This window comes from Giraffa tippelskirchi, chromosome 12 (assembly GCF_054371585.1).
Source record: "Giraffa tippelskirchi isolate mGirTip1 chromosome 12, T2T-mGirTip1v1.2.pri, whole genome shotgun sequence".
Classification (NCBI taxonomy): domain Eukaryota; kingdom Metazoa; phylum Chordata; class Mammalia; order Artiodactyla; family Giraffidae; genus Giraffa; species Giraffa tippelskirchi.
In genome coordinates, this window is record NC_137286.1 from 102,646,555 (window position 1) to 102,663,412 (window position 16,858).

General features: G+C 47.7%; 1 protein-coding gene across 4 annotated transcripts in view; it reads left to right on the plus strand.

The window, feature by feature from the left end:
• The window catches only part of FLT1 (fms related receptor tyrosine kinase 1), a 197,680-nt gene that overhangs the window by 162,384 nt on the left and 18,438 nt on the right, over nucleotides 1–16,858 (plus strand). For all 4 annotated transcript variants that reach the window (XR_014071093.1, XM_081549343.1, XM_081549345.1 and 1 more), the window contains 6 exons: nucleotides 4,276–4,380; nucleotides 8,054–8,167; nucleotides 9,754–9,842; nucleotides 13,962–14,118; nucleotides 14,576–14,673; nucleotides 15,838–15,960. Coding sequence is in view for 3 of the 4 variants with exons in the window: in XM_081549343.1 (XP_081405469.1) it covers nucleotides 4,276–4,380; nucleotides 8,054–8,167; nucleotides 9,754–9,842; nucleotides 13,962–14,118; nucleotides 14,576–14,673; nucleotides 15,838–15,960 (686 nt within the window). In the remaining variant the exon portion in view is untranslated. The remainder of the gene's footprint in view (nucleotides 1–4,275; nucleotides 4,381–8,053; nucleotides 8,168–9,753; nucleotides 9,843–13,961; nucleotides 14,119–14,575; nucleotides 14,674–15,837; nucleotides 15,961–16,858) is intronic.

Below are 16,858 nucleotides of genomic sequence, written 5' to 3' on the forward strand. Positions count from 1 at the left end.
GCGCTTGTTGCAAATGCACAGCACTTGTTACAAATGCAGTCACAAAGCCTCCCCTCCCCCAACGCAGACTGTATGGGGGGGGGGAGGGGACAGAGGAAGAAGTGGCTTTTCTTGTTGTTCTCTTGGGCTTGATGCCACCTTTATTTCTCCCTGTATGAGAAAGAAGACTTGGCCCCAAGAGTATGTGCTGTTTGGCTTGGGGGAGAAAATTGGAAATCAGTTAAGAAAAAAATAAGTAAAAAAAAAAAATCTGGAAAGACAGGCCAAAGCCAGGAATGGCTGCTGATGGGGACAGTGGGGGGATCAACTAAATTTAGAGTAGTTCGGGGCAGGTGGTACACCAGATGAGTTCCTTCTGTAAGTCTAAATTACATGGCAGCCAGCCCAGACCCCCTCACCCCCAGTGACCTTGGCAGGAACACGCGATAATTTTCCCACAACTATAAGCCATTCTCAGGCCACACTGCTTTCCAGAGGTATTAGTCACAAGCAGGCATGCTTCTTCTGTACAGGATGCGAGAGCTTTCTGTCCCATTCCTTCATTCCTTGGCCTAGGACCACTATGATCCTTGATGGCCCATCAAAGGAGACTGTGAACTAGAATTCCCCCTGGGGCTCTGTGGGTTTAGATAAGCCCATTTCAGAAGATGCTCCCTGCTAGAGATCTTATAGTTCTCTTCCCTCCCAGAGTCGCCAGATGCAATGATCCAGCTGATATGCATGGGAGTGTCTCTGATGGGTGAGAGTATGTGTCAGACAGACCAGCTCAGACTTTCAGAGCTGAGTATGGCTGCAAGAGCCAGAGGAAGCCTCATCCCACTTCTATGGGAGCAGAGGGGCCCAAGATGTGTCTGTTTCTTAAGCCAAGTAGAGGACAGAGAGCAATCTGAAGTCACGTCTGACAAGTGAAAGTAACCAAAATGATGTCTGAATGGATGAAGAGGAAAAGTTGGTTTGACACGTGAGTTATAATGGGTTACAAATACAGAGAAACACACAGACCAAATGGCTTCTGATTTCAGCTGCATCTTCCCTCTGGGTTACGACCCACAGCCCTGGTGAGAGAAGCTGGAATTGATAGCATCTGAGACAGACAGGGCTGGGGCTTGGGTCCAGAGTATTGCTACCATTGAAATTCCTGGAATCCAGAACTAAAGAAACTTGTTTTATTAGTGATTCCTCACCAAACCTGGGAGAAAATTCAGCTCCTATATATTTATCACAGAAGTTGAGATCATGTCAAACAGGGGATCTTCCCATTGGAAGATAAAGTCAGAATTATCTACCATGGGAAAGCACACGGGATGTCTGAAATCTAGTGAGTGGCTTGAGCCTGGGCTGCTTCTGCCTTCTGGAAGACCAACCCAGATGCCAAGAAGGGCTCAGCTCCAGGCTGCCCTGCTCTCCCCCACCCACCCCCCATGTCCAGGGACCCTAACCAGTTCCTCTCAGAGGAGATGCCAATAGTTTCCATTCCGTAACAATGACCCAGCACTTTTCCAAGCTAGCTAGTGGCATTCAGGTAGCACCAAGGAGGATTTTAAGGGAAAAGAAGGACCAAGCGAGATCAAGTCCAATGTGGCAGGGCTCCTCTGACACTGGAATTGTGGGTCCACCAGAGCACTGCGATGTATCAGACGATTAAAGAGCCTGTAAGAACTTCAGGCTGTTTTATGAGGCGACAGTCAGCTTCCAAGATAATAAATGAAAAATCTGAAGAAGTCAAGTGAGAACGGGCTCATTCTCATTGGTCAAGGCAAAGTCCTCAACTCACAGAGGTTGAGATCATGTCCGACAGGGCATCTTTCCATTGGAAGATGGGAAGTGTTTTGTGCTGACAAAGAAGGGAATGCGTGGGGGCTGGAGGTGTGAGAATGAAAAGGACGCTGCCTGCCCCAGACAAGCAGGAGTCTGTGGGCAGGTACCCAAGACAGAGATGCTCATCACCTGTCTCAGGCTCAGGACACTTTTCACAGGAGACAATAGAAGGCGATGCAGAAGAAAAGGGGTTCTTTTACCCTACGAAAGCAAGGAATAAGCCGCTAATCAGGACACACCAATTTTTACAAATCTGGGGAAGGCATCTGCTAGCATGCTTCCTGTATCCGATTTCAGGGTCCACCTGATGCTCTTGTATGTAAGAGAGAAGCCCTGATTTCTTGGACACTTTGATCTGAAGAAGGAAGCAGAGACTGTATCCCACGTCCCACGAGCGTGCCTTGGGAGGAGGAGCTCTGTCCGCACAACAGGTGCCCCTCTGACCCAGGGAGGCATGTCATCTCACCAGGGTCCCTGTGAGACCCAGGCAGGGAGATGCCTCTGATGACACTGGTGACCGAGCTCTTCCCACGTCCTTACTGGATGCTGGAGGGGTGGGCAGTGGAAGACGCTAAGTTGAGGCAGGTGAGGACACTTTGTTACTGAGGAGTTGTGCATGCAAGTATAAAGGTTCTGGTAGGATGAGGACAAGGAGAGCTTCATTACAAACTTTCCAGGAATCTTAACAAACAAACAACAAACTGTGTCCTTTGGGAAGGAAGGGAGGGAGGGAGGAAAGTTAGCTCACCAAAAACACATTATCAGAATAGCCCGAGAAAGAGGTGGGACCAGAGGTGCTGTGTTAAATTAACACTGACGACCAGAGACAGTACTTTGCCAACAAAGGTCCACCTAGTCAAGGCTATGGTTTTTCCAGTAGTCATGTATGGATGTGAGAGTTGGACTATAAAGAAAGCTGAGCACAGAAGAATGGATGCTTTTGAACTGTGGTGTTGGAGAAGACTCTTGAGAGTCCCTTGGACTGCAAGGAGATCCAAACAGTCCATCCTAAAGGAAATCAGTCCTGAATATTCATTGGAAGGACTGATGCTGAAGCTGAAACTCCAATACTTTGGCCACCTGATGCGAAGAGCTGACGCATTTGAAAAGACCCTGATGCTGGGAAAGATTGAAGGCGGGAGGAGAAGGGGACGACAGAGGATGAGATGGTTGGATGGCATCACTGACTCAATGGACATGAGTTTGAGTAAACTCTGGGAATTGGTGATGGACAGGGAGGCCTGGCATGCTCCAGTCCATGGGGTAGCAAAGAGTCAGACACGACTGAGCGACTGAACTGAACTGAACCAGGATTTAATTTTCATCAGAAGCATTTTGTTGGCTTCCCCTACTCCACACCTCAGTCCCCAAAGAACCAACAAAAGGTGACTTCTTTGGCTCACTCTTTCTTCTACCATATCACGACTGAGGTGTACTGGTTTCCTACTGGACAGATTGGAGTCAGCTACTGTGTCCTGAAGATGCAGAAGGAAGCACTGATAGGAAAAGGGGGGAGGTGCCCTCTTCACAGAGCACTGTTCAGCTGTGCATCCCATGGGCCCCTCTGGTTAACTTAGGACTGTAAGAGACTTGGTTTGAGCATCTCACAAACTCCCAAATGCACCTCTCCCTCCTGTACTAATGCACAGGAGCCCTGATGCCCCATGCACCAGGTTCCGGGAAGATTTAGGCATGGTCCTTGCCCCTTTGAGTCAAGGGTGAGGGAAACAAACAAATGTGCTAGCGGTCATTAGAACATAGCACACTGCTGGGGAACCATGAATGAAACCTCACACTTTGTTACTGCACTTGGCAACCACTTCTCTGTGGTTGAAACAAATTGCTACCCGGGGTTAAGGGGCCCATGTTTTGAACCACAAAGATTTGTAATCATCATGTAAAGACGTTAGAAATACGGATATTCTGCCTGGCAAGGAAGTCTGAGAAATGACTTAAGTGACTTTTTGGTAGCTCTGAAGCATCATTATAGCCAATAGCAGTAACCACCCTTGTCAGTTTGTTCCCTTTGCTGAAACATAGGTCAGAAAAAATAAGCTTAAGTGGCAAGAAAAGGGGTTTAGTTTAAACATAGGGGAATTTTTGTGGTAATGATGTTATCAGATGATGGAAAAAACCAACTGCAGATTCGGTAGCCTCTCCCCCTGGAGAAGGACTTTGTGAAAGAAAACGGGCCATACAGCTGCCCCAAATGTCCTCGAAGGTCCTAGCCTCGCTGTACAGGGCAAGGGCCACATGGAAGTGCAGTAAAGAGTTGGAAGGAAGATACCACATAAATGTGTCCCTAACTCATTTGGGGTCTGTTCATTGGAGAGTCAGTCCCTTCAAAGCTACATGCCACATACACACACATAGGGAAAAGGCCCTTTCTTCCTAAAAAAGACTTCAACTGATAACTGCTGGCTTGGCAAACAAACCAACGTCTTCTTTCCATTGTAGGCAAGTCACTTGGAAGAGGGGCTTTCGGAAAAGTGGTGCAAGCATCAGCGTTCGGCATCAAGAAATCACCCACCTGCCGGACTGTGGCTGTAAAGATGCTGAAAGGTATGGATGCTCTCATTGGGCTTTCCACTTCCCCATTACATTCCCCATGTGTTGGTACTAGTGGAATGTGGCCTAGCAACAGACAGAGGCCATGTCTGCTCTGGCCACATAACTTTCTTCTGCTGGAAGACCCTTGACCTCTGGAGCTTTCCATGAAGCCACCAAGAGCTCAAAATAAACCTTGTAAGTGAAACAGTCCAGCAGTATCCATGGGAAAATGATTTCTGTCAAAAATGTTTCTCCTACCACGTCTCAGACTCTTCTGGGCTACCAGGGACCTAAGCTCACAGTAACCACAGGTATGAATTTTTGGAGTGGTCCCCTATGACATTACAATGGAAACTTGGCTGTCTATCTAAATCTCAAAGGCTCAGCTGGGGCTCGAGCTCACTATAAAGACGATGAAGCTAGAACAATTGAGCTGATCAGAACATCAAGCTATTTTATAGCATCAAGTCCTGCCCATAAAACATTTCCTCTCTAGAGATTTAGAAACAAATTAAACAAATTATCTTTCTATGTTGACGATACTATCACTCTGTGAAGCACTGGGAGGTGGGTCAAATGACAAAGCTATTTATGACCACCACCCTAAGATAGAGTGATAATGAAAACCACTGAAAAGCTCATAAACCAGACATCTCCAAGACACACAGCTTCCCACTGCAGGGGTCCCCAGCCCCCAGAATCTACCGTCTGATGATATGAGGTGGAGCCGATGTAGTAGTAATACAAATAAAGTGCATAATAAATGTGATGCTCATGAATCATCCTGAAGCCATCTCCTCCCCCTGCGCCCAGTCCATGGAAAAATTATCTTCCACAAAACCAGCCCCTGGTGCCAAAAAGGTTGGGGACCTCTGCTTTAAAGTGCAGAAACACTTCTTCATTGTGATGAAACTGCCATGTTACTTCGATGCATTTTAAGGTCCCCAAACCAAAAGAAACAGGACTGAAAGCCCACAGGGCAGTTTTCAGCTTTCCAACATTGCTGACACATTGCCAGGGGGTTTTCAGGCACAGGAAGCTCTGTGCTCAGCCAAGCAGGTAGCTGGCGAAGAGTTCAGCTGAGAGGCCCACTCGCTGGGGGGTCGGCAAAGACTTCACCTTCATCTAGCGCTGACATCAGCTGACATCGTCACTGCAAAAAGCCCCGTGTGGTGATATTTTCCACTTCAAAAGGCTGTCGAGTGAAGGCTCTGATAAAGCTCTACAAAGAGCCTGATGGTTCTACTCTGAAGGTAGCCAGGAAAAAGGAGTTTTGCATCCATGAAACAGGAGGACTTGTTTAAGGGGAACTACCCAGATGATCACAGGCATTTCTGAGAGAATTTCTGCATTCCAGCACCTCACCCTGGACACCCCCAATCCCAGGGTCTAAAGAGAAGAGGCATCAACACATCTTCTATGCAAGAAAGCACCAGACTAGGTATTGGGTTATGGAAAAACCCAAACGAACTTTCTGGCCAACCCTATATACTTTAATATAGTAGCTTGAATTGCATGAAATTGTCACTTTTCTTATTTTTCTCTCTAGAGCTTCTGTGAGGTAGATTTTATTGTCTCAGCTTGCAGATAAAGAACCAGCACCCAGAAAGGTTAATAGCCTCTGCAAGGCCACACAGCTCAGTCATGCAAAAAGTAAGAGTTCGGGTGCAAGGCTCATCCCCCTGACACACACACACCTCAGTGCTACAGAAGAGCTGCCTTCTAGAAATGATCCATTGCTCCAAAATCCTGAAAATGATTCTGGTCTGTGTTCTGGAGGAAAGCTGGTATCCAGCCTTGAGATAAACTGGCACTAAATCTGAAAGCATCTTATTCCTCAGCTAGTTTTGTCTCCCTGCTTACAACCACACGCAGGGAGACAAAACTAGCTGAGGAATAAGATGCTAGAAGGGGCAAATCGGCTGCCCATGCTTGTCTATTATGGGCCCAAGATAAAAGCCACGGCCCTGCCTATAAATGGAAAAATCTGAGCCAAAGAACCTGGTTTTCCCTCTGTGCCAAAGGGGCATCAGGGCATGGAAGGATGAATTTGAGGGGGAAATTCTGACTTGAGATTTTCTTTAAAGGCCCAGAGAATCTGTTCTATGCAATACAAAAATAGTGTGTATAATATCTTAATAAAGACGTATCATTTTTTTAAGCCAGCAGCCTTGACTGCAAGAGATTGCCAAATCATCCACTATATAAGATCACTAAAACACTATTTTCATTCAAGCTTTCTTGTTTAAGGTGGTTGGCCATCTGTTTCTAGGAGACACTGGAAAGGCAGAAGGTCAAACAAAGGCCATGACTCAGAAGCTCTTTCAAAGTGCCCTTGAGCAAAACCTTTAACCTTTCTGGGCCTTAAGCCCATGTCTGAGATGAGAAGAGTAATCATGTTGTTTATTTGTCTAACGAATATTTGTTGAGCATCTACTCTGAGCCAATCCCAACTCCACTGGGAGGCTTCTAGTGTTTATCTGGTTATTATTAAAAAATGACTTGTGCTTTTGAAATTCCATTCCAATATCCACCACAATGTGAAATGCACAGCCTTCCACTCACTTCTAGGACTGTCCTACAGAAACACACACGGGCACAAAGATCACAGGCTGTTTATTAGAGAATATTTGTAATGGCAAAAACAAAACACAACTGTAGACAGTCTAAATGTTAGGAATGCCATTAATCAATTTAAAAGAATGAGAAAAGTCCATGACATTTAAAAGGGGGGAAAGCAAATTATATACATCAGATTTGCTTTTATATTTTTATATATGATCCCATTTATGTAAACAAAAAAGACTTTTGATTGGGTACATATATTTATAAATGCATAGAAAACTATCTGAAACTCCAAGTGATTAACAGTGGTTACTTCTAAAAAGGTAACTGGATTTCTTTTTTTTTATAAAAAGGTAACTGGGTTGGGATGACTTTCACTTTTTACTCCATAAACATCATATTGTTGAAATAATTTAGAGCAAGCTAATATGACTTACTTTAAACTTCTAAACATAATTTGAAATTTGTTAATGCTTTATAAGTTAACCAATAAGAACAGACAGGCTGGACAACGTTAATTTAGGCTTTAGACTCTGCTAATTCTTAGACTGACGTTGTTTATCTCTGAGAATGAAGCTGAAGTCAGATGCTTACGGACTCTCCTGACTTGAGATAACCTTGCGGACTCCAGGGAGGAAGAGGTTACAGGGAAAACATAACACACAGCAAAGATGTTTACAGAAGGGGCCTCCCTGCCCTTGCAGGCCCCTCTGTGCTTCTCCTTTGTAATCCTCAAAGTGGGGAAAGTGAGGAAAAGATGAGATGTGGGCGCATCCTTGCCTGGAAGGTTCTAGCTGGGCCTGGTTCTGACAGAAGAAAGCCTTGGGAGGTCGCCCCCACCAGGTGCCCAGCTCCGAGTCAGCACATGACCCTCTGGGACCCGGTCTCCCCAGAGGGCTGTCCAGTAACTGACCCCACACCATCCATCCTCACTGTAGCCCAGAGGATGCTGGCTCAAGAGGGTGGAGGAGTGAACACAGGCTGGAGGCCTTTCTGCAGAGCGTGGGGAAGTCGGTGCAGTGAGAGCTGAGCACTGCTCACCTCCGAGGGGAGGAGGGCTGCCCTCGAGGAGGGAGCCCCACTGTCCTGTCACCCTGACTCTCCCTTGCCCCTCACACAGAGGGGGCCACGGCCAGCGAGTACAAGGCTCTGATGACCGAGCTCAAGATTCTGACCCACATCGGCCACCATCTGAACGTTGTCAACCTGCTGGGAGCCTGCACCAAGCAAGGAGGTAGGCGGCAGGGGTGCTGCTTTTCTCTGGGTTCACACACCAGGGCAGCTTCTCTGTCCCCCCACCCCTCTCTCGACCCCCTGGAAGATGGCCTGCAGTAGTCTGGAGGCATCTGTCCCAGGATGGAAGGGGCTCCCATCCTGGAAATGCCTTCCCTGGATGCTTAGCTTAAAGGTTCCGAACAGAAGGACTCCCTTTGAGACCCATCTGGTTCTGTCAGAACCAGACACAGAAGGACACCCATGATGGGACCTGAGGTAAACTCGCAGAAGGTAGGCATTCTGGAAGCTTCCTCCAAGGGAAGGGATGGCTCCAGGCAGGATCCCAGGAGAAGGAGGGGCGGGCCATGGCCTTCAGACAGGCCTCACCCCCCGCTAGGGCCAAGTGCAGGGACCGGGCTGTGTCATGACTGAGGCTCCCATAGGCCTTTCCAACCTCCCCCAGGGCAGGGCCCGCAGCCGGGAGCCTCTCTGGGGCCATGTCTGCTTTGATTCAGAACCTGATGCTGTTCTGCCCCCCAGGCCTTGAGCCTGGTTGGGCAAATGGTGGGGAGGACCGAGGAGCCTGGGGGAAGACTTCAGGGTGCCCGGGGACCCGCAGCTCTGGGGTTTCCTCCCTTCCCAACCCTCTTGCTTCTTTTGACCAGAAATTGGCAAACCACAGCCAGTCAGCATGTGGGCTTCATTTGACCATTTGAAATAGCTGGGGGATGGGAGGGGAGCAAAAGAAAAATATTTTGTGACATGGGATAATGTTATGAAATTCAAATCTCTGCGTTCCTAAAGTTGAAGCACAGTCACTCAAGGGTGTCATCCAAGGCACTTGCAGGCTACAGAGGCAGACTTGAGTAGAAGTGTGGCCTGCTGCTGCTGCTTAGTTGCTCAGTCGTGTCTGACTCTTTGCGACCCCATGGACTGTAGCCCGCCAGGCTCCTCTGTCCATGGGATTTTCCAGGCAAGGATACTGGAGTGGGTTGCCATTCCCTTCTCCAGGGTTGTGTGGCCCACTGAGCCTCAAATATTTATCTTCTCTTCCTTTATAAATTAGCTGATCCCCACTTTAGATCTTGAAAGCCCCAGGGGAAGTCAGGCCAGACAGGACCTGGGAGGAGAGGCTGATGTGACATTGTCCTTAGGCTGGGGGCAGAGGGTGGCTGCCAGTCACAGGCAGAGCTCTGACCTCGCCCGCCCCCCTCCTCAAAGTTCTCTCTCTTCTACTACTCTTCCTTTTTGTGCTTCTTCCCCATACTCCTCCCCCATATCTACTCCTTTTGTATTTTTAAACTCTTTCTCAGATTCAATTGAAAAAGAAATCTCACTCCTAAGTTGCATCTCCCAGAAAATGTTAGTCACCAAGTCATGTCCAACTCCTTTGCGACCCTATGAACTGTATCCCATCAGCCTCCTCTGTCCATGGGATTCTCCAGGCAAGAGTACTGGAGTAGGTAGCCATTCCCTTCTCCAGGGGGTCTTCCCAACCCAGGGATTCCCCCAGAACTCGCTAATATGAAAACAAGTCGAGTTGAGACCTCCCGGCCTACCGAGGCTGGCAGATGACTGGATGAGCTTGTGTTGCTTTGGTTGCAGGGCCCCTGATGGTGATTGTTGAATACTGCAAATATGGAAATCTCTCCAACTATCTCAAGAGCAAACGAGCCTTATTCTTTCTCAATAAGGTAAGGAACTTCTGGGTTGGGGGTTTTTCAACAAAGAATTGAGTTTCCATTCAGGCTATAGTAGCATAGTCATGTCTAGTAGTTATGTACGGATGTGAGAGTTGGATCATAAAGAAGGCTGAGCACCAAAGAACTGATGCTTTCAAATTGTGGTGTTGGAGAAGACTCTTGAGAGTCCCTTGGACTGCAAGGAGATCGAACTAGTCAATCCCAAAGGAAATCAACCCTGGATATTCATTGGAAGGACTGATGCTGAAGCTAAAGCTCCAATACTTTGGCCACCTGATGGGAAGAACTGACTCACTGGAAAAGACCCTGATGCTGGGAAAGATTGAAGGCAAGAGAAGAAGGGGGTGACAGAGGATGAGATGGTTGGATGGCATCTCCGACTCGATGGACACGAGCTTGAGCAAACTACAGGAGATGGTGAAGAACAGGGAAGCCTGATGTGCTGCAGTCCATGCGGTTGCAAAGAGCTAGACACGACCAGAGCAACTGAACAACAAAAATAATAGCATAAAACAAGAAAATATATTTTTCCGTTGCCAACTAAAGAACTGTTGCTAGCTATCCATCTGACTCTACAAGGACCGAGTCATTAGCCACCGCAGTTGCTGACCTTTGTGCTCAGTCACTCAGTCGTGTCCGACTCTTTGCATCTCCGTGGATGCTAGTCCACCAGGTTCCTCTGTCCATGGAATTTTCCAGGCAAGAAAACTGGAGTGGGTTGCCATTTCCTCCTCCAGAGGATCTTTTGCTGACCTTTAAAACACTCTGAAAGGAGTTCAGGTGGAGATTAGAAATAAGGCGATCTGTGCCCTGGGAAAACTAGCAGAACAGGCCTTCAGATAGTCACATATTTTCACAGGAGAAATTTTTTAGGAACCTATATGTTGCTCTCTCTCCTAGTCAGAAAAGCCCTGAAACCCTGTTCCCTGGGACTAGCAGCAGCCTTCCGCCTGCGTATGTGCTGGGTTTCAAGCACTGTCTTCACCAGAATCACATGTAAACTGACCTCCCCTACCTCCTCAGAGCTCTCCACAAGGCTGCTCCCAGACCACAGTCCTCAGAAAGACACTGAATAAACCTGACTCACAGTTTCTAGGTTGTGCTTTTCTTCAGTCAACACCATAATGACTAAGCTTAAAATACAATCTCTGCTTTTTCCTTTAAAAGAAGTTTTTTTTTTCCAGAAATTAATGCAACATTGTAAAGCAATGACACTCCAATAAAGGAGTGAGACAACAAGGAAACAAAAAAAAAATCTTTCTTTCTGTGCTAATATATCACATTCTTTTTGTGGCAAGCACAGAGACTATTTGATCCCACTGTGTGCAGTGATAGAGATTAAATTTACTAGCTGTCTATCTAAATATCAAATCATCTTGAAAAATTTCTCTCTCCCCATCTCTCTCCCTCCCCTTCTCTCCATACACTCAGACATGCACAAATCACTTAGCCACTCGTATCTTAAAAGGTGATGGCAAGGCAGATTGTTTACTGTCTGAGCCACCAGGGAAGCCCAAACCTAGATGGCATGTTAAAAGGCAAAGACATCACTTTGCTGACAGAGGTCCATCTAGTCAAAGCTATGGTTTTTCCAGTAGTCATGTACAGATGTGAGAGTTGGACCATAAAGAGGGCTGAGCGCTGAAGAATTGATACTTTTGAATTGTGGTGCTGGAGAAGACTCTTGAGAATCCCTTGCACTGCAAGGAGATCCAACCAGTTAATCCTATAGGAAATCGACCCTGAATATTCATTGGAAGGACTGATGCTGAAATTGAAGCTCCAATACTTTGGCCACCTGATGTGAAGAACTGACTCATTGGAAAAGACCCTGATGCTGGCAAAGACTGAGGGCAGGAGGAGAAGGGGACGACAGAGGATGAGATGGTTGGATGGCATCACCAACTCAATGGACATGGATTTGAGCAAACTTCGGGAGACTGAAGGACAGGGAAGCCTGGCGTGCTGCAGTCCATGGGGTTGCAAAGAGTTGGACACAATTTAGCGACTGAAAAATAACATGATGAGAATCTTAAAGCTGAAAGGGATTTTTGTGATCAGCTAGTCCACACTCACATCACAGATGTGCCTAGAAAGTCCAGCGATTGCCTTAAGGACATGAACTTGGCAAAAGATAAAGTCAAGGAGAAAGAACCCAGCTCTTCTAATGTCCCTTCAATACTTTTTCCATGTACTGTCCTGGGTAAGAAGAGGGGGGGAAAAAAAACATAAGAAAAAGTGGAGAATGGTGCCCTGGACTGAGAGTAGTACAACTTCTCTTCAGTCCTGAAATCCTGGGCTGGCTTCAGGAAGAACTAAGCCAGCAAGAATCCCCCAGGGACCTGGGCAGGATGGACCGTTTGAGTTCGTACGTCCTTTGTTTGAAGAGCCTGCTTCCTTCTCGGGCTATATTTAATGATTCACCTCCCTGTTGGTGGAGCTCAGTGTTTTCGTGGAAAACACACAGCTGTATTTCATATTTGGAACCTAAAGACATTATAAAGAGAAGGTGAAGGAAAAACCGAAAGGCTGAATCGAAATGGGATATTTCATTTTCCAAATAAATTCACTGGGATCTTTAAATATTATTTGTAATAAATCCAATGGAGTCTGTCAGAGTCCCAAAAGTTCAGTAAATCAACCTTTATTTACCAGAAACAGTTACCAATAAGCAGAGCTAAATATACCATTGACCTGGAGTGGGGAAGTGGGGGGTGGGGTGGGGGAGTCTGAGTTATGGTCCCTGGAGCTTCACCAAAGAGTCAAGAACTTTTCACGCCAGCACCTTTCCCTGCCCACTTCGGTCCTGGAAAGGGTCTCGTGGGAAATAAAATTTCAGTCCCCAACTGAGCAGAATCAAATCTAACTGCCTCAGAGACATACAGTAACCAGAGTTAACATTCTTTACCTGCTCTCAGGTAGGTCACCTGAGGACTAACTCTGCTTCTGCAGCAGGCACAAGAGGGTCTCTTTCCAGGGGGCAGGAGCCTAGAGACCCTCCGTGCTTCCACAGTTTTGGGGGCTGAAGCAGTCTTTTCTGTCCTCTGCTTGCTCCCACTACGCCCTCTAGTGGAGGGACCACTCCCACATAGTGATGCTTCCAGGAAAAACCAAGGAAGGATGAGGAGCCCGGCCACAAAGTCCAGGTGGTTCAGGGGACACCTCTGAAGCCCAGTCCCCCTACAGCCACCCCTGAGCCAGGTACACGGTGGATTCACGAAGCCACTGAGAGTGCTGTTTCTAGAGTCACAGCAATTAGATGAATTACTAAAGATGATACCCATCTTTTCTGGTTTACCCCAAAACCAACCACTCCTGTGAGTCCAAACATAAGATGACAGAGCTTTTCAGATGTGGAAAAGGAAATTCAGAAAAGCAAGGTGGTTTGCTGCTCAAGATCACACACTTAATGAAAGAGTTGGATACACACCAGGGCTCAGATGCCCCGTTCAGAATGAAAGGCATTTTCTGCCTTTGTTAGGATCAGGCTATATCTTTGAATGGAGGGGAGAAAAAGAAATGTTCACGTTCCCTCCTTCTCCAAGGAAACCAGACACATTGGTAACTGCAGCCTCCTCTTATTACTGCCCCTGGGGATTAGAAAGCGTGGTCCCGGGTTGACTGGGGACTCTTTTCCATCATCCCATATCGTCTTTCCCAAGATGGCACACAGGATGGAAAAGTGCTACGGGCACAGAATGGAGTTGGCCAGACCTGGGTTCAAGCTTTGCCATCTACCAGCCACATATGACTTTGATTATTTGACTTCTCTGAATGTATTCCTTCATGTATTGTAAGAGCTACTTTGTAAAACTGTTGGAAAGATTAAACGAGAAAGCATACCTAAGATCCTCAGTGTGCTGGCTCGCAGAGTAAGTGCTCAGTAAACAGCAGCTGCTGTGAATATTCCTTTATCCCACCTGAGATGCTACCCAGAAGCCCAGTCAAGAGTGGAAGACTCCCCACCCCCGGGGGACAGCCAGGCTACTAATTCACTAGCCCTTCTGTCAGAGGACATCCCCCCAACACAGGCAATTGCTGGCCCGAGGGCCCAGTCTCCCTGCTGCTGTTCTGTCCCTTTCATCAGTGTCTTCTTTGGTTTCTTAAAAGGATGCAGCCTTACACGTGGAGCCTAAGAAAGAAAAAATGGAGCCGGACCTGGAGCAGGGCGAGAAGCAGAGACTAGACAGTGTTACCAGCAGTGAGAGCTTCGCGAGCTCCGGGTTTCAGGAAGATAAAAGTCTCAGTGATGTTGAGGAAGAGGAGGGTAGGTATTAATTCCTTCCTGTCCACCAGTCTGAGATATTTTTACAACACACTGTGCATCTCTGAAATTTTTTTCTTATTTATCACCCTAATAAACATCCGTGAGAGACTCAAAGGCTAATGTCCTGGGGAGATAAGATTTGGATTTAGATTATTTCCAGAGTTACTAATTTTGACAGGGAACTGTACAATTGTCTCCCCCCCCCACCCCCCAGGCCTTTCTGTCTTAATGGATCATCCCCTCTGCCCCCGTCCCCACCCCCAACACTTAGGCAAACCCGGCTAGAGGCCTGGAAAAATGTCGGGTATTCATGTGGAGACTGAAACGCTCTCAAAGATGAACTCTGATCTGTTTGTTGGTTTGTTTTATGTTTTGCTAACGCTGTTCCAATAAACTGGGATTTGGTGGCCTGACAAGAGCCTTTACTACAAACAGCTTTGGTTTTAATACTTTCCAGATTTTGACGACTTCTACAAACAGCCCATCACTATGGAAGATCTGATTTCTTACAGTTTTCAAGTGGCCAGAGGCATGGAGTTTTTGTCTTCCAGAAAGGTCAGCTCTCACTCTTCACTGTTTGGCTTCTTCACTGGACCTGGATGTGTGGATATACACACGGGCAAACACAAACCTTCGCTATAAGTTCACTTTTCCTCATATTTGCTAGTATGTAGCCCTTAAATGGGCTTCCCGGTGGCTCATTGGTAAAGAATCCGCCTGCCACTCAAGAAGATGTAGGTTCAATTCCTGAGTCAGAAGATCCCCTGAAGGAAGAAATGGCAACCCACTCCAGCATCCTTGCCTGGAAAATCTTGGACAGAGGAGCCTGGCGGGGTACAGTCATAGGGTCACAAAAGAGTGAGATACAACTTAGTAACTAAACAACAATAGGTCCTTAAACGTAGAGTGAACTTCACAACACACGCCTTAATCTGTCCTGATGTGAGTGAGGAGGTTTGAGAAATGACTCTTGGGTACCAGTGAAAGTGTTAGTTGCTAAGTCATGTCCGACTCTTTGTGACCTCTATGGACTGTAACCTACCAGACTCCTCTGTCCATGGGATTCTCCAGGCAAGAATACTGGAGTGGGTTGCCATTCCCTTCTCCAGGGGATCTTCGTGACCCAGGGATCAAACACAGGACTCCTGCATGGCAGGTGGATTCTTTACTGTCTGAGCCACCAGGGAAGCCTTGTGGGTAGGGTACCAATGGGTAGAACTTAATTCCAGGGAAAGAGCTCACTGGGTTTCAGACTAGATGACCCCGGCACCCACGCTGCATGTTTTCCCCTAGCATGCCTCCAGAACTGGTCAGAATCTCAGAGTACACGGCTCCACATTTGTTAGCTCATCCCAGGGGAGTCCTCCTAGGAAACTCCAGCTGGGTGGTGATCTGGTCTCAGCAGCTCAGGATAAAAGGCTATGGGGAAGTCATGCTCCCTGAGAGAATGGACGGCCAGCTCTGTTTACCTGATGCCATCCTACAGCACTGGGGCAGAGAGGATTCGGGGCACTTCTTGACTTGGGGGCCTCCAGGGGGTCTGAATTTGTAGAGAGAAGTGCTTCATGTTTGGGGCGACCCCATGTGCACGGAGAGCTGGTCCCTTCATGTAAAGGAAGCATGTGACATGAGTCCCTGAGTGAAGAACAGCAAGAAGGCGCAGGAAATTCCTGGATGAGATTAAGACACGCATCAATGATGCCACTGTTTTTACTCTAGTGCATTCATCGGGACCTGGCCGCACGAAACATACTTTTGTCTGAGAACAACGTGGTAAAGATTTGCGACTTTGGCCTTGCCCGGGATATTTATAAGAACCCCGACTATGTGAGAAAAGGAGATGTAAGTCCAAAGTTTGATGTTTGTTTGACTCATTGGGGCCCTATCATTTCTAAACCATAGACCAAAGCCCTTGGTAAATATTTACACTTCCTCGGCAGAGGTCCCCAAACAACAGCCTGTGCAGACAGGCTGGCCCCACGGCCTCTGGACCTGAGGGTCCTCGCACGGGGCCCAGGGAGGCCCTGCTCTCCTCCTCTGGTCCTTCCCCTAGTCCCAGCCCGGCTCCTGTCCTTTGGACCCTTGACCGCTGGTCAGGAGCCCTGCCGAGCCCACATCAGCCCCTCCTCTGCCCCCACTGAGGGGAGTTCCCCAGGCAGCTGGGAGAACAGCCTGGAATCTTCCCCTCAGATAAAGCCGGGTGATGGATTCGGCAGGTGTACACGTCTCAGGAAAGGGTGGGGGCGGCCGTCCGCATGACCTCGCTGGGGAGGAAATCACGTCCCCCTCGGGTCCGCCCTCCTGCCCAGCATCTCTGCTGGCTCACACTGGCCTCTCCTCCCTCCCGTTTCTGGCGATAAGCATTATTTCCACTTTCAGAGCTGACCTCCTGTGTCCTCTCCCCTCTGGCCTTTACCCTGAAGGCTTCATTATGTCTGGGTCTGGGCCCAGACGACTACTCTCTGCTCCTGGTTCTCAGAGCGAGCACACAGGTCATCAGAGAGCTTGTTAAACTGATTCCAAAGTCTTGAGTTGGGCCTGAGAACGTGTCTCTCCCTAACAACTCTTCAGGTGAGGCGGACTCAGCCAGTCCCAGGATTCTACTTTGAGAACCACTGCTGCACCGTTTCTTTTCTCTCTCTCTGTGACCTCACTTTGAGGCATGCAGGATCTTAGTTCCCCGACCAGGGATGGCATGCACATCCCCTGCGTCGGAAACCTGGAGTCTTAACCACTGGAC